The sequence below is a fragment of the Molossus molossus genome, unplaced genomic scaffold, assembly GCF_014108415.1.
Source record: "Molossus molossus isolate mMolMol1 unplaced genomic scaffold, mMolMol1.p scaffold_m16_p_11, whole genome shotgun sequence".
NCBI classification, from domain to species: Eukaryota; Metazoa; Chordata; class Mammalia; order Chiroptera; family Molossidae; genus Molossus; species Molossus molossus.
This window is the reverse complement of record NW_023425346.1, coordinates 102,545,079-102,571,036: the sequence shown is the minus strand read 5'-3', so window position 1 is coordinate 102,571,036 and position 25,958 is coordinate 102,545,079. Positions and strand designations below refer to the sequence as shown.

At 56.1% G+C, this 25,958-nt stretch overlaps 1 protein-coding gene across 10 annotated transcripts in view; it reads right to left on the bottom strand.

Moving 5' to 3' along the window:
• Positions 1 to 1,988: 1,988 nt before the first annotated feature.
• Positions 1,989 to 25,958, bottom strand: part of DGKD (diacylglycerol kinase delta) — a 110,365-nt gene continuing 86,395 nt past the window's right edge. For all 10 annotated transcript variants that reach the window (XM_036254874.1, XM_036254877.1, XM_036254875.1 and 7 more), the window contains 18 exons: positions 24,868 to 24,962; positions 24,662 to 24,761; positions 24,306 to 24,579; positions 22,834 to 22,983; positions 21,910 to 22,038; positions 20,742 to 20,838; positions 18,674 to 18,784; positions 16,626 to 16,722; positions 16,328 to 16,435; positions 15,229 to 15,342; positions 14,162 to 14,296; positions 13,721 to 13,872; positions 13,284 to 13,395; positions 13,110 to 13,202; positions 12,062 to 12,181; positions 5,726 to 5,843; positions 4,323 to 4,453; positions 1,989 to 3,759 (listed from right to left, as the gene is read on the bottom strand). In XM_036254874.1, the coding sequence (XP_036110767.1) occupies positions 3,670 to 3,759; positions 4,323 to 4,453; positions 5,726 to 5,843; positions 12,062 to 12,181; positions 13,110 to 13,202; positions 13,284 to 13,395; positions 13,721 to 13,872; positions 14,162 to 14,296; positions 15,229 to 15,342; positions 16,328 to 16,435; positions 16,626 to 16,722; positions 18,674 to 18,784; positions 20,742 to 20,838; positions 21,910 to 22,038; positions 22,834 to 22,983; positions 24,306 to 24,579; positions 24,662 to 24,761; positions 24,868 to 24,962 (2,226 nt within the window). In that variant the 3' untranslated portion in view covers positions 1,989 to 3,669. The remainder of the gene's footprint in view (positions 3,760 to 4,322; positions 4,454 to 5,725; positions 5,844 to 12,061; positions 12,182 to 13,109; positions 13,203 to 13,283; positions 13,396 to 13,720; positions 13,873 to 14,161; positions 14,297 to 15,228; positions 15,343 to 16,327; positions 16,436 to 16,625; positions 16,723 to 18,673; positions 18,785 to 20,741; positions 20,839 to 21,909; positions 22,039 to 22,833; positions 22,984 to 24,305; positions 24,580 to 24,661; positions 24,762 to 24,867; positions 24,963 to 25,958) is intronic.

The following is a 25,958-nucleotide window of genomic DNA, read 5'->3' as shown; positions in this document are numbered from 1 at the left end:
CCACCAGAAACACTGCCTGAGGCCACGGAACAGTCCCTGGGGTACAGGCCACTACCAGGTGCAAGGCCAGCATCCCAGCGAGCAGGTCAAGGCCACACGGCTGAGCAGATGGTGCCAAGGGTCAGCTTGGAACACAGGGCTCCCTTGCCCTCCCCTCGGGCACACAGGGCTCCGAGGAGCAACGCAGGCAAGAGGACAGTAACGGGGAGACCTTCCCCCTGAGGGACTACAGCGGGGGCAGCCGGCTGATGAGCACAGGCAGTGGCCCTTCCTCCCTCCCTCCGCGCAGGGCCAGGTGGCATTTCCCAGCCTCCTTTGCAGCCAGGTGTGCCAGGCCCTCGGGTGAGCTTGCATCCCCAGCACCGCTGCCCCGGGCAGGGTCAGGACAGCTCTGCACATTTCCCCAGGCTCCCCAGCCCAGCAGGAAGGGGTGCCAGAGCCGCCTCGACCACTACGAGGGTCCCCGGGTCCTGACACACGTCCGCCCTGACCGTCGTCAGCGCTGCCATCGGGCTTCCCCGTGAGAGCGTCGTCTATGCCAGCCCGCAGTTCACGGCCCGGGCCAGGGGAAGGTGGACTGGACAGAGCCCTTGCCTGTGGCGATGAGTCCGCACCAGGGAGCTGCCTGTGGTCCTGCAATCGCACGGCACTCGAACCCTCCCTCCCCTCTGGACTGGCACCAGCCTCCCCTCCAGAGGGCCCTGGGGCGGCTCCCGTCTGCTCTCCGGCCCCTGGACCAGGTCTGCAGGCAGCCCGCCCGGTGCAGGAGTGGAGGCTGGCAGCCGGCCCACACTGCCCTCCCCAGCAGCCTGGCTCCTGCTCAGTCACTGAGGAGTGACCAGCAAGGAGTCCGGCTTCAGCACCAGGACCCTTGCGTGTGACTTGGGCCCTACTGCCCACCTGTCATGTAGGCTGGGCTTGGAGTCAGGCCTGGGTCATCACTACTGTTGAGGCGTGGCCTCTGGTGCCAAGTGCTGTGTGACATGCGGCAAGTTGCAAACCTCTCTGAACCTTTTCTTCATCTGTAAAATGTAGATACCCACCTGGTAGGACTGTTAGGAGGAAAAGAGGACTTAACATGTTAATAAAATATTAGCAATGTTCTGTTTAAATGTTACCAGCATGGCAACCAGTCATGGTCAGCAAGGCCCCATTCTCTGCACTGACTCAGTCAGGACTGTGGGACCCAATTCTAGACAATGAGATATTAGGGGAGGTCAGTGGAAGCCAGGGCTTCTGAAAAGTGTCCTTCTATCTTAAAAAGAGACACAGAAGAGACAACCACAGACTCACACACTTTATACGGCACAAGTTTGAGTGTGATGCCCGGAACGATGGCAGCCATCCTGTGACCTGAGGCCTGATCCTGAATGGCCACATGGCAGGAGGGCGTATTCCAGGACAAAACTGGGGCTTTATTAAGCCTGGAAGAGGGAGGAAGAGCTGCTGGAAGGCAACCTCCAGGTGGGAAGTACGTGCAGCCCCTCTGTTCCTTGGCAGCATGACTCAGCTCCGCGGTCCCAGCCCTCAGCCTTCACCCCAGGAAGCGGGCGGTGACAACTGAGTGACTTGGAGCTTGAAGAGGCAGCTCACTTGGAACAAAGGCACGATGAGTGAGCGGAGACAGAGGGCTGCCGGTCCTGGCGAGAATACAGCCAGCACGACCTGCCCTCAGCAAGCAGGCTGGGCCGAGGCGGCATGGAATCGAACCCGAGACCTCTGCTCTCCCAGAGGCCCCATCGCTGAGTTCTTACAGATCCTAGAACCCACATGTGAGAAAATGCATGGCGCTCCGTTTTGCTTTTCAGCCACCATCAATTCAACTTAATTTTAGAGCAGCTGAAAAATGTAACTGAATGCAGTTTGGAAGGATCTTGGCAACCATTTTATGTCAAAGCACAAGGAATGAGGACAAGAAATCCGACAATGAGATCCAAAACAGGCTTGTTTTATTTACAGAGAACAACGTATTTACAAGCCCACACCTGGACTATGTACACAGCGATACAGCAGGCACTGTATAAATTAAGATCATAAATATGAGGGTGAGCCCACCCGAGAACATAAAACCTCCTCCAAGACTCTCCGGGATCCTTCCTCCCTCCCCCCGGGACAGGACACCCCGCCCCGGACAGACGAGCCGCCCCACGCGCAGCACAAAGACACCACAGGACCAGGGACCCGCCTTCATGCAGAACACGTCCATTCCTTTGCTTCTGACAATGAGAAAAATGGCTTTTACGTCAACGGTGTTGAACACTGACGACATTTTTTATCAGCACGCATGACCCAAACCTAAGCTTTTCCCGAGGGGGTGCTGAGGGCACGGGGTAGCCCTGGGCCAGCTCCCCTGCACCCCCTCACTGCGTTCCAGCTTACCCCGTCCCGTCCAGAGGCCCTGGGAACATCGGAACCCGGGGCCCAGCTCGGACAGGACAGCCCCTTCTGGGACCCCGACCTCTACTGAGGCTCCGCCTTCCTGCACGCAGACAGCTGCTCTGACGGGACGCATCACGGCAGGAAGGGCCACACGACTGCCCGTCTCAGCTCCAGTGGGCGGCCGAGGGAGCTCTCACCCGAACCCCAACACGGCCATGCCCCATGAGGGCACAGGAGTGGGCCCAGCACCCAGAAGAGCCACCAGTGGGAGCACCCCCAAACAAGAGACGGTGCCTGGCCAGCCGGGCAGGGAACCCAGTGGGGTCTGCAAAGTGAGTGGCAGGTAAAAGCTGTTCAGCTGTGACTGATGGTGCCCTGAGGCCGCCTCTCTGGTGCCCTCCCCTTTGGGGTGCAAGGCCCTGGCACACGGGGTTGGGGTTATGGAACCCCCTTTCCAAGGTGGACGAAAGCCCTGTGAGGTGTGGCCAAGGGCGGCAAGGGGCAGAGTCAAAGGCAGTGACAACTTGGTGAGAGCCACATGGGCCGCTAACCGCATGGGACCTGGGGCCCGGCAGCACAAGACAGAAGCCACCTGCAGGGTCAGAGGCAGCAGCCGGTCCCAGAGGAGGGAGACGCCCTCTCCACAGAAATACTGACCCAGCACGACACACGGCCTCCACGGCGGGGAGGCCACCGGCCCTCGCCACCGGGTGCTCCCGGCCCAAGCAGCACTCCTGGACAGACAGCTCAGGAGGGACAGGGCACATCGGGACGGGGGCTCCAGGAGGAGCGAGTCCTCCTCTCTCTTCACGTCAAATTAAAATGAACAGGACCAGAAACGCACCCACACGCTTGCGAACCAGGACCTGACACGGCAGCCTCGAGGGGCCGCGGGGACCACGAGCGCCCACTGGGCACAGATCTGCCCGGTGAGGGACTGCGGTCTGGTGCCACGCGGCGTGCCGTGGAAGGACACACAGCGGAGCCCACGGGGCAGCCGTGTGCGGCCGGTCAGGCCATTTCTGCTGCAATGCCCGGGGCCAGGGAGGCCAGACCTGGCCCAGGACGTGGGTCAGCGAGAGCTGAGAGGTGGCGGCACGGTCGCCCACACACCGCTGGGTTGGAGAGGTGCGTGTCCAGGTAGCTATGTTGCTGTGTCCGAGAGCCTGGAGCTGGCAGGGCGTGAGGCTCCCTGCGCGAGCGCGGACAGAGCACCACGGGCGGGCAGGCAGCCCCTGCTCCCGCCTCAGTCGCAGGAGGAGCGCAGGACGCAGGCCGAGAGGGCGGAGGCTAGGCCTCGGTGACAGGGGGGCCGCGGCTCAGCTCCTTGATGCCACACAGGATCCTCTTCATGTGGCCCACCTTGGTCACGCCCAGGTCCTGCAACGAGAGCACAGCCACCCTGATGCCAGGCAGAGCGCCCGGCCACAGCACCACGACGGGCTGCCCAGCGACTGCACACAGACACCGGGCATCATGGTGACCCCGGACGGAAAGCAATGGCATGAGAAGTGACAAGTGTGCAGAGCCCCACCCCTCCTGCGACCCAGTCACGGGCACCACCGGGCCGAGCCAGCGCCCGAGCCGGGCAGGTGCCCACCTGCAAGTGCGGGACACAGGCAAGCGGGACGGCGCCGGGGCGGCCGCCATGGGCCCGGCAGCCACCGGGTCTGCCCGACTCTAACCAGCCGTGTGACCAACACAGGGCAGCCCGCAGGCCGGTCCCCACCGCACCGCGCTTCCGCTGGCCGTCCACCCCGGCTGGGCTGACCGAGCCGGGCTCCCCGTGTCTCCTGTGGGTGGAGACATCACTGCCAGGGCACCACACAGTCACCCCGAGTTGTACGAAGGACGAGAAGAGCCGTAAAGAGAAGCCTGATGCTGGGACGCGGCCAGGTCGGAGGGAGGGGACAGAGCCGCGGGGAGCCCAGGTGTGGAAGTACCTTGAGGTCCCTCCGCTCCAGGTGCAGGAGCTCGGAGCCCCGGATGTCGTGCCGAGTGAAGATGTCCTTATACTCACAGAGACTGAGGTGCTCCAGCCAGGCAGCAACCTCCTCTGTCCCCCAGAGGTGAACTGTCAGAGACGGAAAAGCAGGAGCAGTGAGCGCCAGCACCCCACACCAGGCAGGCAGCAGCAGGCACCCCGAAAGACCACAGCAGCCAGCACCCAAGATGCCCCAGCAGCCAGTGCCCCGAAACACCACGGCAGCTGACACCCAAGATGCCCAGCGGCAGGCACCTGAAGCACCCCAGCACCCATGACACCCGAAGCACCCCAGCACCCATGACACTCGAAGCACCCCAGCAACCACGGCACCCGACACCCCAGCAACCACGGCGGCTCAAAGCTGTGCAGGGTGCGGGCTCAGCAGGAGCCGCGTGTCCTGCGGGGAGGGGCCTCCCAGGGACCACAGGCAGGTGGGGGGGCGGGGCCTGGCTGTGCGGGAAGCCATCTGCTCCGCCTTCTGGGGCCGCGGGCTCAGCTGGCACCTCCCGGCCACAGACTCGGGTTCCTCGCGCCAGACAGTTGTCTTCTGCCAGCGTGACGGCAGAAACAGGGTGATTTCGATTCGCTCACACCAGATGGCTACGGCTGGGCCGGCTGTTGTCATGTTTTGAGGACAAGAGCTCAGACAGGACCGTGTGTCTGGGTGGCCTGCGGCACACTGGCTGAAAACCACGGCTCTAGAGGGCCCCTTCCAGCTTGAGCCACCGCAGGAGGGAGACACGCAGAGCTCGTGCAGGCAGAGCCACCGTCATTAGAAGGAACCTGATTTCTGGACAAACGTGAAGAAGGAAATCGAAGGGCGCTGCCCTAGTGGGCACCGCCGCCGCCCAAACCCCCTGGGCCACAGCACCCGAGAGCGCGGGCACAGCTGTGCTCGGGGCCAACCCTTCAGATGGGAATTTAAAGCCCCAATTTACTGACCCAAAGGGAAAACGCCCCTCGGTGTCATTTCTGTTGATTTCCCGCCCACAGCTGGTGGCCCAGGCTCCCAGAGGCGCAGGGACGTGATCAGAATCAACTGAAAGGCATCAGCAGCCCCAGAGGAGGCCTGAAGGTGAGCTGTCTCTGTCGTCACCTCTGCTATCCTCCCCTCCTTGCACCCCATCCAGGGCTGGCAGTGGGCCGGTCACCCAGAGTCTGCGCGGGGACACGGTCAGGGCAGGAATGACAGCACAGAAGGGAAAGCAAGGCACAGTCTGTGGCTCCAGACAGCAGGCTCGTGCGGGCCACAGGGATCTTCAGCTCGGGGCCTCGGGGAACAGCCAGGCGGCCAAGGGAGAAAGTGGGGGCCAGGAGGCACACGCAGCGGCTCAGATGGCCAGGAGAGGAGGCAGGTACCCGGGGCTCCCAGGCTGCTGTGAGTGTCTCTGTTCTTGCTGTTCTTCTCCTTCTTAAACTTGGTCACCAGGCGGAACTTCCCGCTGCGGCTGCGTCTGGAGAGATCCGACGTCGCGTTCTGCGCGGAAAGCGACACACTGAGGATCAGACTGCGCACCAAGGCCCAAGGCACCCTGGGATCAGGGCAGCAGGCTGCCTGGTTCCCGCCTCGCTTCTTCGCCTAATTTTCTTTGATTTTGTCTCATATTTATTGTTGATTTTAATGCCATTAAAAGTGGTTTCATGGTCATCAGTGTTTATTTTCATATTTAATTTTTCATTTTATATTGTGCATTTCCCACATGATTAAAAAGCTTTGCAAATCGTATTTAAGTATCAGCACCACCTGGGCAGTGACGAGCAGGCTGCTGAGCCCCTCCCCCTGTCCATGGCAGACTGACAGGTGCGCACCTCCCTGCGCTGTGCACTTCCCTTGGATTTACTCCCCGAGGCCCTCTCAGAGGTGTGACCCGAGCTGCGCTCCCCACTGGGCAGCACCACCCACAGAGCACCCAGGCGCTGAGCAGCCGGCACTGCCCGGCGCCCCGCTCTGCGCAGACACCTGTGCGCGAGCTTGTGGCGGCTCCTTCCTGCCCCCTGGCCTGGAGCCTGTCGCAGGCCCGGCCTCCCACGCCCACCTGACCCACGTTAGGCTTCACAGCTCCGTGCCAAGAGCACCTATCTGGTCGCACTGAGAACACCCCTGGGGACCCTCCCTGGCCCGCGCAAACCCTCATGAGTAATTCACCCGGGAGTGTGCTGTGGAGACACTCAGTCCCCTACACGCCCTTCAGAGTCGCCTCAGGGACTTCTTGTCACAGGGTTTCATGTTTTTAAGTTTCCTACTGTGACAGAGACCTCATGAAGATATTTTCTCATCAATCACGTGAGTACTCATGAGACTCATTTTCACTAATTTCTTGTCCTCGGCCAAAGTGGACACTGACACTGCTCTGTCGGACCCTCGGGCCAGGGCCCGCGCTCTGTCCCCAGGCAGGCGACCCCCTCCCTGCAGCTCTCCCAACAGGATTCGACAAAACCCTACTCCCGACTTTACGGAATTTCTTTTTATTCACGTACACATGAGTATTACATTTACTTCTAACTTTAATATGAATGAAGCTGGTTATCAACATGTTATCTGACTTTGTCTCACCAGAGACAATAACCTCAGATAACAAATTATTCCCCCCGGAACTACTTCATAAGCAACTCCAAGAGACAATCCTCTCTTCTTCAAACATAAGCACAGTGCCATTATCACCGAGCCACCCCAACACCCCACTAATGCATCCTCTGTACCCAGCTGCCCACTGCGCCATGGTCCACCCCCAGCTGGTGTGAGTCAGGGCCTGACGAGGTCCTTCGCCTACCAACAAACCAATTGTCTGTCCTGGGACAGCTGGTGGCTCCCTGCCCCTCCCTTTGCGTGGGGCTGCTGAGGACATGGACACCTCCAGACGGGGATGTCCGGGGCCTGGCCCACCCACCATGACCCACCTATGTCCAGTGTCTGCCCGGGGGACACGAAATGGCCTTGTAGCCCTCCACACTCCCCAGCTGGGACGCTTTTACAAATAATGTCCTTCGTCAGCTATTTTATTTAAAGAAATGATTTGTAGGGATCTACTAATAATACTGCATTTTGGAATCAATGTGCTAGTTATAAAAAAATGATTGAAAGTTCTAAACACTTGTTTCCCAATAATGCGAATACACTTTACTTAAATTGTACAATAAATGACAAAGATTGATACATTTTGTTTTCCCCCACAATTAAACACAGTGAGCTGGGACGCTGCCAACCTTTTCTAGCTTGAATGCTGGTTCTTACACAGGGGAAGCACATTCCTTAGCAGTTTTTCTTGGGAGGCAGTATTTATTTAGATTATTTTTTAAGGTGTTCTGTGGCTATTCTCTTTTAAATGTCTTCAGATTTCTATTTGTATAAATTCTTCCTGAAAACTCACGTTTTATCAGGATTTAAAATGTATGACCATTTCTTTGAATGTATCGATTTCCTTCCTTGTGTTTTGTTACATTTCCTTCATCGCTGCATTCTGTTGTTCACTTTTTCTTTCCATTTTTGCCAGAGAAGGGTTTAACTTGTTTTACTTTCCCTTCAAAAACCCAGCTCATAGGTTTATTGGTTTTTGTTTTTTTCTTTCAAATAAATGGCTTCTCTATTTTCAGGGGGCAGCAAGGACACCGTCCCCGGCCTCCAGGCCCCCTGGCCCTCTGCACGTCACCCCATCCCTCAGGGCGAGCAGGAGGGAGCTCCGAGCTGCAAGGTGGCCAGCAGGCCATTCTGGGGACACCTGGCTGCAACTTCTGGCCTCAGGCTCCATCAGATGGAGGCGCCCCCGCCCCTCCCCCCACACTGTCCGAGCTGCGAGCTAAGGGTTCCGTAACTAAGCCTGCTCTTGGGGCCCACCCACCTGTACTATTTCTCACCTGTTTCTGCGATAACTAACACCTGCGCCATTCCTGAAGCCCAGGTCCAGGAACCTAGAAACCAGGGCAGCTCTAGACGTGGCCCAGAGGACAGCATGCCACACCTCCAGGCAACCTGTGCCGTCTGTGTGTGTTTCTGCAGCACACGCTGCACCGCACTCGGCAGTGTTTGTTTTGACATGTTTCGGTTGGAAGCGCTGGACAACGCCTGTGACATGGGCTTCTAGCACTAAGACCGGACAGTCCCAAACAAACTGGGCTGGCCGGCCGCCCTGCAACCAGGCCCGAGGCTGTGAGCCTCCCTGCCGCGGCTGCTGCTCCGGCTGCCCCACAGGAAACCTGCGCAGAGGAAGCAGCCGCGTGTGGGCGGACAGGACCCAGGACATGGGGCTGTGGGGGCTGTGCTGAATGACGGGCACAATTTCCCTGAGTCTGTAGCTGAGGTTTCCTTGTGCCCTAGAACTGTGATACTCAAACTACCCCTGGAAAAGAACTAGTACAGTGGACTGGTATTTTCATAAATACAATAAATGACTAGAAAAACGAAACCAAAAGAGAGCATACACAAAACAAACCGTCAATTGCTTTCAAGTTTTTATCCTCTTCCTCTCAATTTCTATCATGATCACACGTTCCTGCCATCAGTAGTGGTCCAGAATGTGACCAGACTGAATGTCCGTGGGCACAGGAGGGAAAGAGAGTCCCGGCCACTGCACAGCACAGCGAGGCACCTCTCGGAGAGAAGCACGGGACGTGCGTGTGCCACACCCTACGGCGCATGCTCCTCCAGCTCCTGTCCAGATGCCTCGCGGGTTTGCTGGATTCTATGGCCACGGCCTGGTAGTGATGGCTCATGCTACAATCTGGTTTGTCACTGTCATTACGAGTTTTCACTTTACATATTTTATGCATATATATTAAAATTAAAATGTAGGGGGGTAATCACTAAAAAAAACCCAGAGAGTATGTATTCCCAAACTAGTAGAGGGGACAAACAGAACTGTGTGGGAGGAAGCAGGGCCTCATCAAAAGGAGAAATTAAAAGAAACAGAAAAAGTGGGACAAATAGAATGCACAAAATATAATAGAAATATGTCTAAATGTGTCAGTAATTAATGATAATATAATAAATGTAAATAGACTGGACTCTCCAATTAAAACAAAGTACCACACTGGATAAAAATCCAGCATTTAGCAATATGCTGTTACGAGACACTCCAGCCCTGGCCGGTTTGGCTCAGAGGTTAGAATGTCGGCCTGTGGTCCAGAGAGACCTGGGTTCAGTTCCCACTAAGGGCACGTACCTCAGTTGCCATTTGTCCCCGGCCCTGGTTGGGTAGTGCGGGTAGCAACCACTTGATGTGTCCCTTTCACGTCAATGTCTGTCTGTCTGTCTCTCTCTCCCCGTCCCACTCTATCTGAACAAAAAAAAAAAAAAAAAAAAAAAGGAAAAATGTCCTGGGGTGAGGATAAAAAAAAAGGAGAGACACTCCAAATAAAGCTGGAAAGTAAAACCATGAAAAAGAATATACCAAACAACCAGGCGTAAAAATAAAAGAACTACTGAAGGTCTTCACATAACGATAAACCTATAAGCACCCAACAACACAGCCTCAAAATATAGAAAGCAGATACACAAAATCACAAAGACAAACTGAGACAGCTGTATCTGTGGGCAGAGTACAACAGTAATTGATAGATCAAGAAGACAAAAAAACACATTTTGTAAAATTATTATATTTTTATCAATATAAAGTGATCCCCTTTGATCATTTATTGCTTTAGGTATGCAATTCTGGGTTGTTTTTTTTAAATCCTCACCTGAGGACATTTTTCCATTTATTTTCAGATAGAGCAGGAAGGGGAAGGGGAGTGTGAGAGAGAGAGAGAGGACTTACATGAGACAGACGCATGGATTGGTTGCTCTGTCCTGCGAGACCCAGATCAGAGCTGGGGACAGAACCACAAATGAGGTACGTACCCTTGTCTATAGGTCGACATTCTAACTGCTAAGCCAAACCAGTCAGGGCTGCAATTCTGTTTTTATGTTAATACTGTTACGGAATTTTTTTACTGTTTCATTGAAAATTGTTTACTTTTCATCTCTCTGTCATAAGTTTTTACTGGGGATCTGGGAGAGAAAACTGGGCTCTGTGACTAATATATGGTTAGATTTCTTTTTTAACACAGTCTGAGAAAAATTTGCCTTTAACACACTGTGTACCACATAGAAACCTCTAAGACATATGCCAGGGACCGCACGTTTCTGGGCAAACTGCACGTTCGGTTCTGAGCTCACGCATTTGAACCAGCAGATACCCATTCCCCAGCTACTGCAAGAATAGAGAACCATGTGCGGTTTTCAAACTTCGACCCACAGGACGAAGAGTCACAAATACAATAACCCTATGTTACCCTGGGTTCCAAAACCGGAAACAGCTGATGCGAGTGCAAACCCGATTACCTCGTGCGCGGTCCGCAACGTCTGGGCAGGAAAACACGAGTTAACTCGTGAGCGGTCAAAAATGTGTTAAGAGTGAAATCTATATCATTTTCTATATCTTATCTTTATATTACTACAGACCAGATCTTTTACAACATATATATTTTTTGTACTTTGTAGTGATTTGGAAAGATAAAAATCTCAACGCTCCTAGAAAGCACCTGTGAGTGTTTAAACAGCAGTGCAGACTCCGCATTTCCCTCATTATCAAGGTCAAGAAGGAACTTAATGTGCTTCCGTTCCTCGGTCCTGCCCTTTCCCCCCTCCTCCCCGTCCACTTCACAGGCTTGGATAACTTAACCTTAATCTGGAATTACCGGGCTACGTGCTGTTACATCTGTTGAGTATTTTATATACTGTTATTTTGGTAATTTTTTTTTTAGTGGAAATTTTATCTATCATTAACAGTTTAACCAGCTGTGATGAGCTTAGCCTGCATGCATCCTTACACCAGCATGTCCTCATCCTGAAGACGCTCAGTTTTGTCCCCTGGCTGGAAGGCCTGAGTCGTTTTCCAAGCAGGGTTTGTCAACAAACGTCTGCGGATTCGAAGACGGGTACGCGGCTGCTGTGAGCTTGCCTCGGCCCCCACCCTGCTCTGTCAACAGGTCTGAACAAACCAAGCTGGCGGCGGGCAGGGTGCCCAACGTTTCATGTCCAGCAGTTGCCCTGTGGGGGAATTATTGCCCCAGGGTGCACTCGACTCCTGGCCCACTCTGCTCTCTATCCCTGAGGGGAAGGCAGTCCAGGCTCTGCTTTGTCCAGACGCCGCCCATGGAAACCGCCATTCAGCAAGCACCCTCTCTGGGCTCTTCCTGCCTGCTCGCCACTGCAGGAGGTGACTGCTCCCCGGGGTGCAATGTGCCCAGGGTCCTATCTGTCCCAGTTCTAGGACCTGTGGCAACTGAGTGTGCGTGGTGGTGGGGGGGTGGAGTCTCTAAATACATGAAGAAGAGAAGTGTGAGTGTAAGCCTAACACACCAACTCTGTCCCTGTCAAAAACAAACTTTCAAGAAGCTGCCATTTAACCAGCAAATGTGTGTCCACGGCAGGGGAACAGTGGGGCTGGGCTCAGCCCTCGTTCTCCCTCTTGCCTGGTCAGCGTGCAGCTCTGTTCCTGAGGGCAACATGTGCCCTGGTCTCCAAGGGTCATTCTCGATACCAACTATGAACTCCCTTCTCCTGCAGTCTCTCTCCACCCCCTGAAGGCACCAGACTACAGAAGCCTTGAGAAGCCATGTCAAGGGCTGCCAGGCTGACGCCATCCAAAGCCACAGAGCACAGTGAACACAGGCCACTGCACCTAGGGGTGCCCAAGCTGAAGCCCCCAGCCCACATACCTCTTCATCACTGGGCTCCATGGGCTGGCACAGCCAGGGGGTGTCCGCCAGCTTCCGGAGCTGCTGGTCCATGTTGGCGAGCGCAGCCCCGAGCCGCTCCTTCTGTGGGAGATCCAACTGCTGTTCTCGCGGTGGGGGGAGGGGGGAGAACACGGCTGGTTATTAGCAGTGAGGAGCTGGGCTCCGCTCAAGAGTTCTTGTCAGGACTCCTGAGGAAATGGAGTCACAGAGCACAGGCTAAGGCCCTCCCCTTCTAAGGAGTGTCGGGTAAGAGGGTTACACTCTCCTTTCATAAACAGTGGAGCGAACTCGTCTGCTTGTCTGACAGTCGCTCACAGGGCTGACACCACTGCCCTCGTTTGCCTTGGGACCCTCTGTCAAAAAGGGGACATGACCAGCCGCCTGCAGCAGGTAAGGGGATGCTGCTCCATGCCAAGACAGCAGCATTTTGGGGGGAAGAGCAGAGGGTATAAAAACTAGATTTTGGGGACCATTCTCCAGCTGTGTGATTTTTAGCAAGTCACTTCGCCTCCCGGCCTTCTATGTCCTCATTTTATAAAAGAAGGTTGACCAGGCAACCTCTCAGCCTCTCCCTCGTGCAGGTCCTGTGGTTCAGCAGCCTCCCCACCCCCACCCCGAGTGCAGCCAGGTCTGCAGGGCTGAGTGAGGCTGGAACGAGCATGTGTGCCTGCCAGGACCCAGGAGGACAGTGGCCACCTGCAGGCGTATAAGGGAGACTTTTGTCTCTGATGACAAAGGCGTTCAGTCCCCAGGAATCTAACACCCTAGAGATGATGTGGCTGAGATGTGGCCAGAAGGGTGTGTACACACCAACCACATGGAAAGATCACATGACCTGAGGCCCCTTCCAACAATGAGTCTACATTCGTTTGTTTTTTGTTTTTTGTTTTTTTTGGTATGTGCCCCTAGTGGGAACCGAACCCGGAACTCTCTAATTTGCAGCCGACGCTCCAACCACTGAGCCAGACTGGCCAGGGCCTGAGTCTACATTCTTAAGGCGGGGAAACCTGGACAAGAGTGTGCTCACCAGGGCCACCTTCCCGGCCAGCAGCAGCTCCGTCTCGCTGCGCAGGGCCTTGATGTTGCTCACCATCTCCAGGACCAGGCTGCAGCTGAGCCCCTGCGATGAAACAGAACAGACACATGGAGGAGCCCGAGGCTACATGCGCCCAGACGAGCAAGACTGGAAAGGTGCAGGCACCTCCGTGGTCCTGGGCTTGCTGTACACACGGTCCATGGACTTGGAGCTGGCGTTGACGGCGTGGGCGAGTTCTTGCTCCATGTCTCGATGGGACTGAGCTATCTCCCGGATGCTGGAGAGGAGGAGAAACACGCACTCATCAGGCCGGACGGAGTGGCCTGGCCGTCCCCTCGATCTCTGGCACGAAGTGGAAACAGTAAGCGGACTGTTCCCTTGAGTCCAAGGCAGGTGTGCAGATCTGTGAGCTGGCTCTGAAAACACCCACCCACGTCAACTCTGAACAGCCTCGGAGAGGCGATTCGTGGAAATGAACCAAAGCCAGGGGCGAGCAGAAACCCTCGTAAAGGGGGCCAGCCAGCACCGAGTCCGTGAGGAGGACTCAAGCCTGCGTCCCAGTAATGGACGTGGAGCCTGGTGCTCCGGCCGGGAGGGCTGACCTGTGGATGAGCGCTCCCGCTGCCTGCCCGAACTGGTCCAGCTGGGTGGCCTCTTCCTCGGACAGGATCTCCGGGTGCAGGGAGAAAGTCGGCGCACGCGGCAGTTCACACTTCTGCTTGTCTTCCCAGGACTTCAGGGTGTTCTCAAAGGCCTAGGGCATAAGAACCCGGAGTTACATTTCCTGCTGCTCTCGGAGGTGAGCACATGTCTACTGACAACAGGGACGCTGGCATTCAGCAGGGTCACAGAAAGGGAGATAGTCTCCCTCCCTACTGAGGAAGAGAAACGGTCCAAGGAATTACTGTCCTGCTGGCTTAATTATTGCGTCTAAAAAAAAATAAAATAAATTCCTAGAAGTAAACATTAAAATCCCCGAGTCGTCTTAGAGAAGCACAGGTGTGCCTGCAGGGGAGCCCCCGTCCCACAGGCAGCCCTCTTACCCTGTCTCGGGTGAGCATCTGGGCCCGGTTCTTGTGGACAATCCGAATGTATCCTGGAGGCTGGATCCAGGCCTCTCCATCCACCTGCACAGGCACGCCCTCATCCCCCAGGATGGAGATCTTCACCGTGCGGCACTGCACAGACATCACAGCCGTTATTCATGCACCGAACTCACCAAGGGGCCCTACGCTGAGCACTGCAGGAGCCTTCCTGTTCGACACACTCCCACACGCAGCTGACCTCTGGGGCGACAGCCTGCCCTGTGGTCGGAGCATCCCTGTCCAGTGCAGAGCTCATGGAGCCTGAGGGTCTGTGCCCCACCCCCACCCCACCGTCCCCTCACTCAGCACTGCATCTATGATCGCAGTGAAATCTCAGTGATCAGACACCAGCGCCAGGCCCAGGGTCAGGACTCATGGCTTCCAAGAGCCATTGCGCCCCTGGGCACATGCAAACACACCCAGAACAGAGCAAACGACCAACAAGCGGTTAAGAAAGAACTGGTCCCCTTTCCAACAAAACATGGAGCCGAAGACTTAAAATAGTGAAATCTCAGCAGCCTACTGTGGGGACAGACGGGACTACGCAGCCTGGGACTCAAGTCTCAGAACAGCTCCTGCCCAGGTCTTTGTGCACAAAGCACCGCCCACCCCAGCCCGTCACCAGAAGCAAGTAACGGGAGAGCCCAGAGCCCACATCCCTGCCGGGCGAGGCCACACTTTCTCTGCCAGCCACCTATGCTCAGCCTGTTACCAAGCCCAGGCTGCTGCTTCTGACAGCTGCAGGCACGGGTCCAAGTTCAGGCCAGGCCTGTTTCATCTCATCCCACCTCAGTGAGGGGCTAGGATACAAGTGGCACCCCAGGGAAAATCAGGGCGGGGAGCTCAGGCAGGGTGCAAATTGGCCCCAATTTTGAGCACCCATTCTTCTGGGCTCTGCACCAGGATGCATTTACTGGGGGGAGAGTAGTGTCGAGTCTGGGGCTCTGGGCCAGGCCCCACCTCTCTGAGTGTGTAAGCCAGACTGCCTCCCAGGCCCTCCCTGCCTCCAGGACAACAGCCAGTACCTGCGCAATCCGGTGATGCTGCAGCTTAATGACCCGAGAGACAGCCATCTGCATACTGCCAAACACAGCGACCACCTCCAAGATCTTATCATCGAACGAAGGAGCTGCGAAAGTCTGAAAGGCCCGAGTCAGAGCTGACCTGGGCTCCCACTACCCCGACCACACGCCACACACTTCTCGCTGTGAGGGCTGCTGCGCTGGTAAAGACAGGCCCACGACGTGACGTGTCCTAACTGAAGCAGGAGCCCCAGCTGAACCCATTACTAAGATCCTGAAACCAGCTTCCTGGGACCAAATTGCGGACCTGCCACTTCCTCGCCTTGTGAGCTTGGTGGGCAAGTCGCTTCATTTCCCTGTTTCTCAGCTGCCTCGTTTGTAAATGGGGCAATAACAGGGTGAGCCTCAGGGGCTATTACAAGGACTGACTGAGTTAGCATGTGCACAGTCTCAGAACAGCGACCAGAACATCTGAAGTGTCCAATCAGTGTCAACTATTTTTATTAGCTCTTATATACAAAGGAAGCCACGCCCTTGCTTAAAACTATCGATGCCACTCAGAGTTCTCAGCATAAACGCCGACGTTCTCCCCTGGCTCACACAGCTCCAAGGGAGCACTGACCCTCTGCGCCCGCCCGCTGCACAGGCCACCACGCTCCCTCCCACCTTGCCTTCTGGCCACTAAGCCTTCCATCAGCCGCTCCTTCTACCTGGAACAGCCGCCCCACCTCTCCCCTCCCAACACTCCACCTTAACTGGCTGACCCAAGTCATCCTTCAGGTCTCAAAACAGATGTCCCCTCCTCCTAGAAGCCTTACCAGATCACCCCAAGTCAGGGTTGGGCCCGGCTTCTGATCACACCCGTGCCTCTGACCACATCTGTTCAACTCAGCCCCCATTTTCATAAGCGGGGAACCCCACCTGTGTGCCAGTACTAGACAGGTGGTGCACATCCATCCCTCTGTCACCGCCAGAGCACCCTGAGTGCCGACGCTCCAGCAGGGCCCTAAGTGGCTGGCGCTCCTTGAAGGGGCCGCCTCTCTGGACACCACCCCCTGGCCCCTGAGCTCAGGCCCATGCCACCCAGCATCCCTATACGTACATCATCTTCCTTGGTGCCCCCCCAGAAGTTGGTCCCTCCGGCATAGCTGGGAATGTTGAGGACAGCAATTCCCTGGAGACTGGGGAGCGGGATGGGCCGCCCGTCACACTAGCGATGGGAAAGCAGGACAAGGAGAGAAGAGATGTGGGCATCGACCAGCCTTCCTCACCAGCCATCCGCCCCTGGCTGCGGAGACCATGCTGCAGCGGGTCTGCCCCGAGGGGTCCACGGGGCGGAAGGGCTAACAGGAGCCCCGTTGGGCCCCGGCTGCCTGCCATTGCAGGAGACCCCGGCTCACCTCCAGCAGGACCTTCTGCTCCAGGTTCTTGTAGGTTCTGTGCAGCAACTCTTTTGTCCCAAGAACCCCATACCACATCATGTTCTTGGTTCGACTCCTAGAGACGGAAAGCAAAAAACAAACATGGGCTCTCTGCAGTTAACTACGGCTGCTGCTGCAGAGCAGGGCGGCCCTGACTGCTCAGCGCCCCACGGCGGGGACCCCCACGGCGGACACAGTCCTGGGAGGAGCTACAGAAGGGAAGCAGGGACGTGGTCACCGACAGGAAGGGCGGTACTTGATGAGAATGTGATCACACCCTGAAGTACAGAAGCACATGACCCTGTGTGTGCCACCGCCGCGTGTTTCCAAGGCTCTGGATGTGGAGTTTACAGGTGGAATGACCGGGCTGCAGTCTCCTGACCCACTCTGTCCACTTCACCCGCACGGAGCACACCACTGCGTGTCCTGAGACACGACCCATCTCCGTGGGCTCCTCCCCGTGTCACCCGGCTCATCCCTCTGACCGGACCCGGCTCAGCCCCACTCCCAAGCTCTAGGAAGTGGCCTCTCTGCCAGGTTCCAATCACTTCTTTTCTTTTTTAAAAAATTGATTTCAGAGAGAGTGAGTGAGAGAGGAAGGGAGAGGGAGAGAGAGAGAGAGAAACATCCATGTGAGAGAGAAACATGGACCAGTTGCCTCTCGTACGCACTCTGACCAGGGGACCAAACCCATAACCTGGGCACGTGCCCTGACCAGGAACCGAACCGTGACCCTTCAGTGCACAGGACAACGCTCCAACCACTGAACCACGCCAGCCGGGGCTCCAGCCACTTGTCTAGGATAGGTCTGTAGAAATGGAATTCTTCTGGGTAGATGAATTCAAAGCTCTCGATGCAAACTCAGAGAGGTTACACCAGGTCCAAAGGTTCTAAAAATGGGTTAAACACAGCCCTCTTCCTCAACCATCTTACTCTGCTAAATTCAGTCCTTCCCGAACTAACAAAAATAACATTGTTATTCTGAATGATTCGGGCTCACCACCATGTCCTGCACACCAGGGTGTCCCTGGGCACCTCCGGGCCACTCTCCTCCACACAGAGTCCCAGAGCTAAACAGTTTTTAAATTCCTGAGTGGGATCTAGTTTTCCTAGAAATGTCCAAATACACAAAATGCGCACATCGACTTGGGTGTGGGTGTGGCCCTCCTGTCCAGCTCCCCCCCGCAGCTCCCCTCCAGGGACAGTGGCACCATGGGGAGCTGGTGGGCACACGAGAGTGTGAGCAGGTCTGTAGGCCCTCCCCAAGGCCTCCTGCGCCCTGTGGCATGGCTGCTCCGCCCAACAGCACACAGCCCCCCTCGCCCTCCTCCCAGAACGTCACAGCCAAATGGTCTCTTCCTCCAGGTAGTTACCGGGGGCAGGGTGGGGGGGTGGGGAGGTATTAACTCCCTACTTCTCGTGTTTACATGAAGGAAAGGGAATTTCCACATCAGCTCAGGAGGAAGCTCCCCATTTCTTCCATCCCGTCCCAGGCCTGGAGGGGCAGGAAGATGGTAATTTAGGGGGAAACTGAACATCCCCAGCAAAAGCCCTCAGGACCTCTCAGGCGGCCACCCTCTCCCGGAGGGGGGTTCTCGAGGCCCTGACCCCAGGACCGCTGCTGTGCGCTGAGTGCAGACTTGCCGGCGGAGGTCGGGGACCCGCAGCCATTCCTCAGCACAGCTCACGCAACCTGCCGCCCTACAGCTACATCAGTCCACGACTTGCCTGAGACTCAGTCCCTATTCTTATCGACTGGGGTCACTCACTTCTCATGCTGAATGCGCCCCAACCTGGCCAACCCTAGGGGAACCCTCCTCCGGGCTGGCCTCTTGGATTCTCACCCACTTCCACCCACACCTTTGGAAGCACTTCCATTTCCAGACACAAGATATTCAGGCTCCAAGTTTGTCTTCTTCCTTAGCAGCTGCACGTCCTTTTACCCGCTGGCTCCAGAAATGACCTTACTGACCGAAGGACAAACGAAGAGGATGCGAAGGACAGGTGTGCGCAGAGGCGTCACCCACCTGCACTTCTCTGGGTGCTCGTCACGCTTGTTGTTGAAGTCCAGGGATATCTTCGCATCCAGGCCGATGCCGAAGTAGTTGTTCATGACGCACTTCTCCGTGTAGCACTCTCTGCAAAGGCAGTTCCGCAGCAGTCAGAACCCCAGCCCAGCAGGGCCACTGCGCACCTCCCAACCTCCAGGCATTTCTTCCTGAGGGCACAACTCACACTTCCTTTTCTGTATAACAGTTTCATTGAGAAATAATTCATATATCATATAGTTTACTTACTTAAGATGTACAACGTGATATTTAATGATTCACACAGTCACATAACTGTCATTACAATCAACTTCAGAATTACTGAATCACCCTGAACAAAAGTTCACATCCTTTAGCCAACAGTGCCAACTCCTCCCCAGCTCCCGACAACCACTAATCTACTCCCTCTCTCCCTATGGACCTGCCTCCTCTGGGCATTTCACATGAATCAGGTCCCACAATACAGGGTCCTTGCGCCTAGCTCTCTTCACTAAACACTGTTTTTAGGGCACAGGGCCTGGAGGAGGTGGGGTAGCAGGGGCCTGGGCAGCAGGACAGGCAGGCTCCAGGAGGCCATCACAGCACAGGCAGAGTGACCAAGTATCCCAGCCTGGGTGGAGGAGGGGAGCAGCTTTGGTCTCCCCAGGTAAAGGAGAAGGCTCCCCTGTATGAAGAGGAGAGAGCATAGACAGACTAACAGCCATGGCTGCCAGACGTGGAACCTCAGGGATCTCAGATTGAAAGAAACAAACAAAACATCAAGTTTGGGCCTGGCCAGTGTGGCTCAGTGGTTGAGCGTCTTCCCTGCACCAAGAGGTCACAGGTTTGACTCCTAGCCAGGGCACGTACCCAGGCTGAAAGCTTGATCTCCAGTGGGGGGCCTGCAGAGGGCAGCCAATCGAGGTTTCTATCTCTCTTTCCCTCTCCTTTACTCTCTCTCTAAAAAAATAAAATAAAATAAAATAAAATAAAATAAAATAAAATAAAATATTTTTTTAAATCGATATATATATATATATATATATCGAATTCAGGAGGTCCCGGGAGCACTGCTACAGGACAACAGCGCTGGCCCTTTCGAGGAAATGACATCAGGCCGGGTCAAGGCCAGAGCCCAGGCAGCCCGCGGAGGGGCCTGGAGTGAGGCGCAGACGGCAGGTAAGTCAGTGTCAGGTCCAGGGCAGATGCCCGGCACTGGGTAGGCCAGCATCGGGCAGCACATGTCCGAACAGAGGCCCCTCCCTGGCAAATGCCTGGCGGGCTGCACTCCGCACAGTTCCAGCCCTGCCTTCTGCACACAGCACACTGCTCAGTGGCTCGCCTCCACCGCGCCAGACACATGGGCAGCAACTTTTAACAGCTGCCACCTGTCGCTAGCCGCCCAGAACTTGCGATCAGCCAGCAGAAAGGAAAACCTAGAACGGGTTTTCAAATACCATCTGTGTCTGCAATGGCGTGTGCACACAAGAACAGACTCAACCGAACTACTGCACACAGTCCTCACCGCCTCGCGGCTGGGGCCAAGGACACAGGGCCAGGAGCACAGAGCAGCTCCGAGACTTTCCTCCCCACACGTCTCAGCCCCAGACAGCGTCTCCCTGGGGATCGCCAGGAGTTTCCAGCCCAGGGAGCTGACTGCCACTCTAATGGGGAAGCAGGCCGTACGGGAAAGCAGAACAGCCAGAGCGGAAGGTGGTCAGGAAGAGGAGCCAGCGTGGGGCCAGCCGAGGTTACCAGAGTGACAATGGGGGATGAGTTCTAAGTCAGCTCCCAACAGGAGTGTCCGAACCTGCCAAAAACCTCAGAACATGACACGTACTCAGAACGCCGACGCGTGACCAGCAGGGAAGCTGGGAGTGACCAGGACAGGCTGGTCCCATCGTCCCAGCCCGGAACCCTGCGACACACTCGCAGCGCGGCTTCTAGGCTGCCCACCAGCGGACACCAGCTGGAGGGCCCGAGTCAGCACGGCCCTCTCGCTAGCCCCCCTCAGTTTCTGGCTCCAGCACTCCTTCCCCGGTGTGCCCCTGGTTCACGCCACACTCACAGGTTTTCTGGCTCGGAGTTGAAGGGATCGGCGTTAATTAACAAGCGACTGATGACTGAACTGCCGGGTAAGGAACCAGACATCCCCGCGCGAACATCTGTGAGGGAGACAACGGGAGGAGACGGCACTGGGCGGGAGAAGCTGCTATCTCTGAGGATGACAGACACATTTCCCAGAATGTGACAATTAATCGTTTCAAAATAACGCATAAATATGTCCAAATTTTGTCAATTAATGGTTTCAGATCAAAAATAATCCATCATCAACCCATCTTCATGAAACAAAAGTAAACATACTGGCTGAAATCAACACCCATGAGACGTGAAAACAGCTTACAAAAACAGTTCTTGTTACACGTGAAAAGCTCCGGCAGAAGGAGCTCTCTGCGGCCACTCTTAGAGCCCAGTCATCCAAGCCTCAGAAGGCCAAATTCATGAGAAATAAACATCAAGGACACTCCAGGTGACAAGAACCTTCAAGCCACCTGCATCAATGTAAAATCTTTACATTACACCTTAAGACTGAAATGAAGCCCTGCTTTTGAACATCCATGCCTTCCGGTCATCTTTGTCAATGACTGACCGAGTGCTTCTCATGTCCAAGGGCTCAGTTCCCAAGGGCTCCTGGAATTTTCATTCTACCTAGTGGAGATTCACTAGAAATCAACAAATCCCTTATAGGAGCAGACGGTGTGGCTAGGAGGCCTCGGGACTCTACTTGAAGCTGGTTAGGAGGTGCTACTGGCAATCTCAACCCCTGTGGCATTCCTTCCTTCGACGACACAAGAACTGTCACAGCTCCCCTAAGGGAGGAGGGCGAAACGGGAGCCAGGAAAGAGGAGCGGGCCAGCCCTCCCGGCAGCTGGCTGTGCTCCTGCTGGAATCATGTGCGAAACAGTGATACGATCCCCCCAGGAGGCGATTTGGTTGCCATCTGCCCTTTGTAATAAATAAGGGCACTTTCATACTGTGACCTAACTCTGAATTCGTCTACTTTCCCAAGGACCTATAGGCTCTCGGAAGACAAGGACCTCATCTCATTGATCCCCACAGACTCAGTGCCAGGCAAAGCAATAGGCCCCAATGCCCCCCCCCCCCCCCCCCCCCCGCAGACACTAGGCCACTGTGTCAGCACTGCCACCCTGGCCCACCTGGGTGGGGACACTCACTCGGGAACAGGATCTTGGTGTTCAGCGCTGGCAGGCCATCCCGGTTTCCTGACTGGGGAGGAAGAGAGGCAGAACTGCCCAGTGACAAACTTCCTTTGCTGATCAGCTTCTCACATGGGGACTTGGACACTAGAAACAGGACACAAAGCCAGAAGGCTGTCCAGACAGACCATGGCCGACTACTGGGAGAGGTCACTAGAGGATGGTCAGGTGAGGGCCGGGGGATGTGAGGAGCTTACAAGCCACGGGTCAGCACAGGTAGAGTGGGTGAGATAAAGAAAAAGGCCCAGAGACAGACAGGAGAGGAGAAACAGGTGGGTCTGAGCACCCACTGGAGGATGAAGCTGGGGCGGGGCACGGAGGGGCTAGACCCTAATCACACTGGGGCTGTGGAGCCCACGCCAAGCGTAGTTCTGAGTGATAATGACTATGGAGTGCCTCCTAGGGGCTTGTCCATACAAAGGAGGGGCCACGTGCAGTTGGTGGGGAGGGACAACTCTCCACAGGAGCCCGCACCAGGGGCTGTCCCAGGAGGGCCAAGGCTCAGGCAGATGGCCTGTGGGGCTGGGTGATGCCCTAGCCAAAATGCCAGGCAAGGCCGGCTCTGGCTGGAGCAAATTTCACGTGTATGGCATTTGGCTAGCTGCAGCCAAGAAGCCCTGAGCCCTGTTGGGTCTGGGGAGCCCAGGGAGGTTCTGAGGAAAGCACATTCCTGAGCAGCAAGGCTCACCCCAGCCCCCCACCCCCACCCCAAGCAGCACACAGCGTGTGGTGCACAGAAAGGCGGTGTGTCCTGACATTTCATACCGCCACATGGCCACAGCAATTATGAGAAAACACCCTAATACTCCCCTCGGCGAGCTTGCTGAGTACCACAAAGGCCCAAGCGCAGCACTGAGGGGTACCCAGGCTGGCGGGCTGTACCTTTGCGGAGGCTCCTGTGCTTGGCAACCCTGCAGCTCTCGCTGTGGCACAGTGGGTCGTCCAACTTCAGGTCCTTTTTCTCCTCTGACTCAGAGAGATCTAAGACAATCCTCTCCTGTTCTTGGGTCTGGGCATTCTGCTCATCAACAGCTACGAGGGAAGAATGTTTGCAGCTCAGCCTGTGGCCTTTAGCCGCAGACAAGGCCAGGCCGGTGGAGGTCCTGCTGAACAGACTCTTCTCTTCATCTCCCAGTTTGACTATTCTTCAGATGTCCTCTTGGCTGCAGCTCAGACCCACTGTACCCCCAGGCCTAGCACATCACAAGTACCATGGACACTGAGCATCGTGCCAGCAGGCTGGGGAGGAGGGCCCGGAGGCTGAAGATGTAGAAAGAAGGTAAGTGAAGGACCGAGAGCCCAGAGTAACCCCAGAAGACATGGCAAAGGCCTCCACCTTGCATACCCACCAGTGTGCAGGTGGGAGGTATGATCTCACTGTTTTGCCGAAGCAAGAGCAGGCTGGTCTGCTGGGGGGGGGAGGAGGCCAGGAGAGTGTCTGGAGTGTGTAGAGTGCACAGATGGTCTCTGAGGGTGATGAGCAGACAGACCCAGGACATGAAAAGACTTGCTAAAGGGAGCTGGGGGTCCTGATGAGGTCGGAGGCAATGAGTGGGTCACTGTGATTTTTCAGTGTTCTCATCACAGCTCAGCAAACCAAGTCTAGGAAAGGGCGCGACTGGCCAGGTGAATCTTTCATGCCATGTGGTCTATCTCCCTCCCCCAGGCCCCAGGCTGATGCTGGCAGTCGGCACTGGCAACCCGCACACCAGGCCAATGACCTGCCCAGGCCCTGGGCACCCTCTGCTACTGCAGCCAGCCCTGCCTCAGATACCATGGTGCACATGTCCTCCCAGTCCTCTGACGCCTCCCCATGCTCCCCAGCCTCCAGTGTCTCTCTGTGCACCGACTTGATGGCCTCACCCACAGTCTCCGGTTGGGGCCCACCTCTCCAGGTGTCCTCAGAGCACCTCAGTTCTACGCACCACGGCTCTCTCAGAACATGCTCCCCTGGAGCAGCCCACCTCCCCCTGGACAAGGACACAGCCTGCACGGCTGCACCAGAGGCTGAGTTCCCACGGGTTAGGTCCCTTCCAGGAAGTGGGTCCCTTGTTAGGGGATCGGTTTCTCCAACGAGCCCCCTGCGTGCACGAGGTAACTTGTCACCAGCTAGGGGTGCCCTCCAAGCTCTGCCGCCTACTTTCTGGACCCTGACCCAAGCAGGTGCGCACAGAGACATGCTGCCGCCCTGCTCTCAGGTAGGTGCTGCCTCACATCGGGCAGCCTGGAGACAAGCACACTCGTCAGGCTTTGGTCTACATGGCAGCTGCCTCTCTATCGCCGTGTATGGAGGAAACCGGGCATGCCCAGCACTTGCCCAAGGAAAGCTCCCTGGTTATTAAGAGACCAGCTACCTTTTTCTGTGTGTTCTATGATCTGACGAATCGCCTTCTTCAGGCTGTTGGCTCTCAGCATGAGCTGTTCCCGAGGCCGGAATATCTGCGGCCGGGCTGGGCACGCAGACCCCACCAAGCGGTCCACCGTCGAGCCGCAGCTGCTGCCCGTCCCATCTCCATCTTCCGCCTCCTCGGCAATGGTGGGCGGCGGAGTGGGCAGAGAGGACGAGGCCTGAGATTCGTCATCCAAGGTCTTGAGGAGAGAATCCAGCTTCTCTTTCAGGACAGAGCACTGCACGGGGAACAAGTGGAGTGGAATAAAGTGCCTCTCCGTCCCGACGCCCCCACCCCAGCCAGGGGCCCAGGGAACAGACCTTCTTGGCCATGACCTCCGACTCCTCCGAGTTCTCCGTTGTCTTCTCGTAGGCCTTTCCCACTCGAGCCACAAAGTCCTTCACCGTCTCACAGAGCACTCTGTGGGAAGAAATGCAGAAAGATGCTTCTAGAGAGACAGTCCTGGCTGGGAACCCGACACCCTGCATGGTGGACCCCTGGCTCCCCCGAGGCAGCCAGTACTCACTTCGCAGATGAGATCACCACCGAGTGCTGGTCGGAGGTCAGGATCTTAGAAAGATGGGCCGCAACTGAGTCTTCATAGAAGAGAATTTGCTGTACCTATGATTGCCCCAAAACAGGGTGGGGTAACTGTCAGTCCACCCAGTGAACCTGTCACCCCCTGCCCCCGCCAGCCTGGCCTCAGCTCACCTCCCTTGCTAATCTGAGACCTGCCCGTGCTACCCGAGAGGTTCACAGGCTCCACCAAGATATGGACAGATGGACCTTAACAAAAAGTTTGTATCTCATGCTTCTTTACTCTTTAACCTAAAATTCACCACCGCGGCCTGTGCTAGGAACTGGGGTCCTCCATCTGTTTCCATAGGCAGCACTCCTTAATTTAGGTTCCATGAAGAGCAGGCGACACATCTGTCCACCTGGCTGGGAACATGGCCTGGTCCCTCTCCTCCTCTGACGGAAGTTGCCCCTCCCCCCACACCTGTGCCTGCTGAAATGGGAGATCTGGCCATTTGTGATGAGCCACTTTAGGCCCTGGCCCAGGGTCAACCAACTTGACTACTGGCTAGACAACGCCCATCTGAGGCTTTGGACACACAGTCTTCCTCTCTTGAAAGGTCCAGACCATTCTCTGCTCGCAAGCCACTCACAGCAGACCAGGCAGAGTGGCCTGGGGCCAGTTTGCCGCCCTCCACCCTAGCCCACTGTCTGAGTCTGCTAACGGGCAGATGGCCTTTGGCAGTGTTCTCTTGTGCCCACTCAGCCAGCAGTCAGCCCCCGGGTGTGGATGAGCACAGCTGTGTGCCCAGGACTGTGCTGTTGCAGGATATAAATAAGGAAGGCAAAGTCTAGGCCCTTGTGAACTGTTAAGACACAATAACAACCATAAACAAAAAGAAGACCTAAAGGTTAAACTGCACAGCTAACCGCAAAGGGAGGCAACGTGGGGCGGCAGCAAGTATGGGAGAGTGGGGAGTCCTAGGGAACTGTTACCACAAGGCCCCAAACCCTGGTGACAACCAGGAAGCCCCAGATGACCCAAAGCCTGCAGAGGTCAGAGTCCATGTGGCTCCAGCTCAACCTTCAGCTGACCCTGAA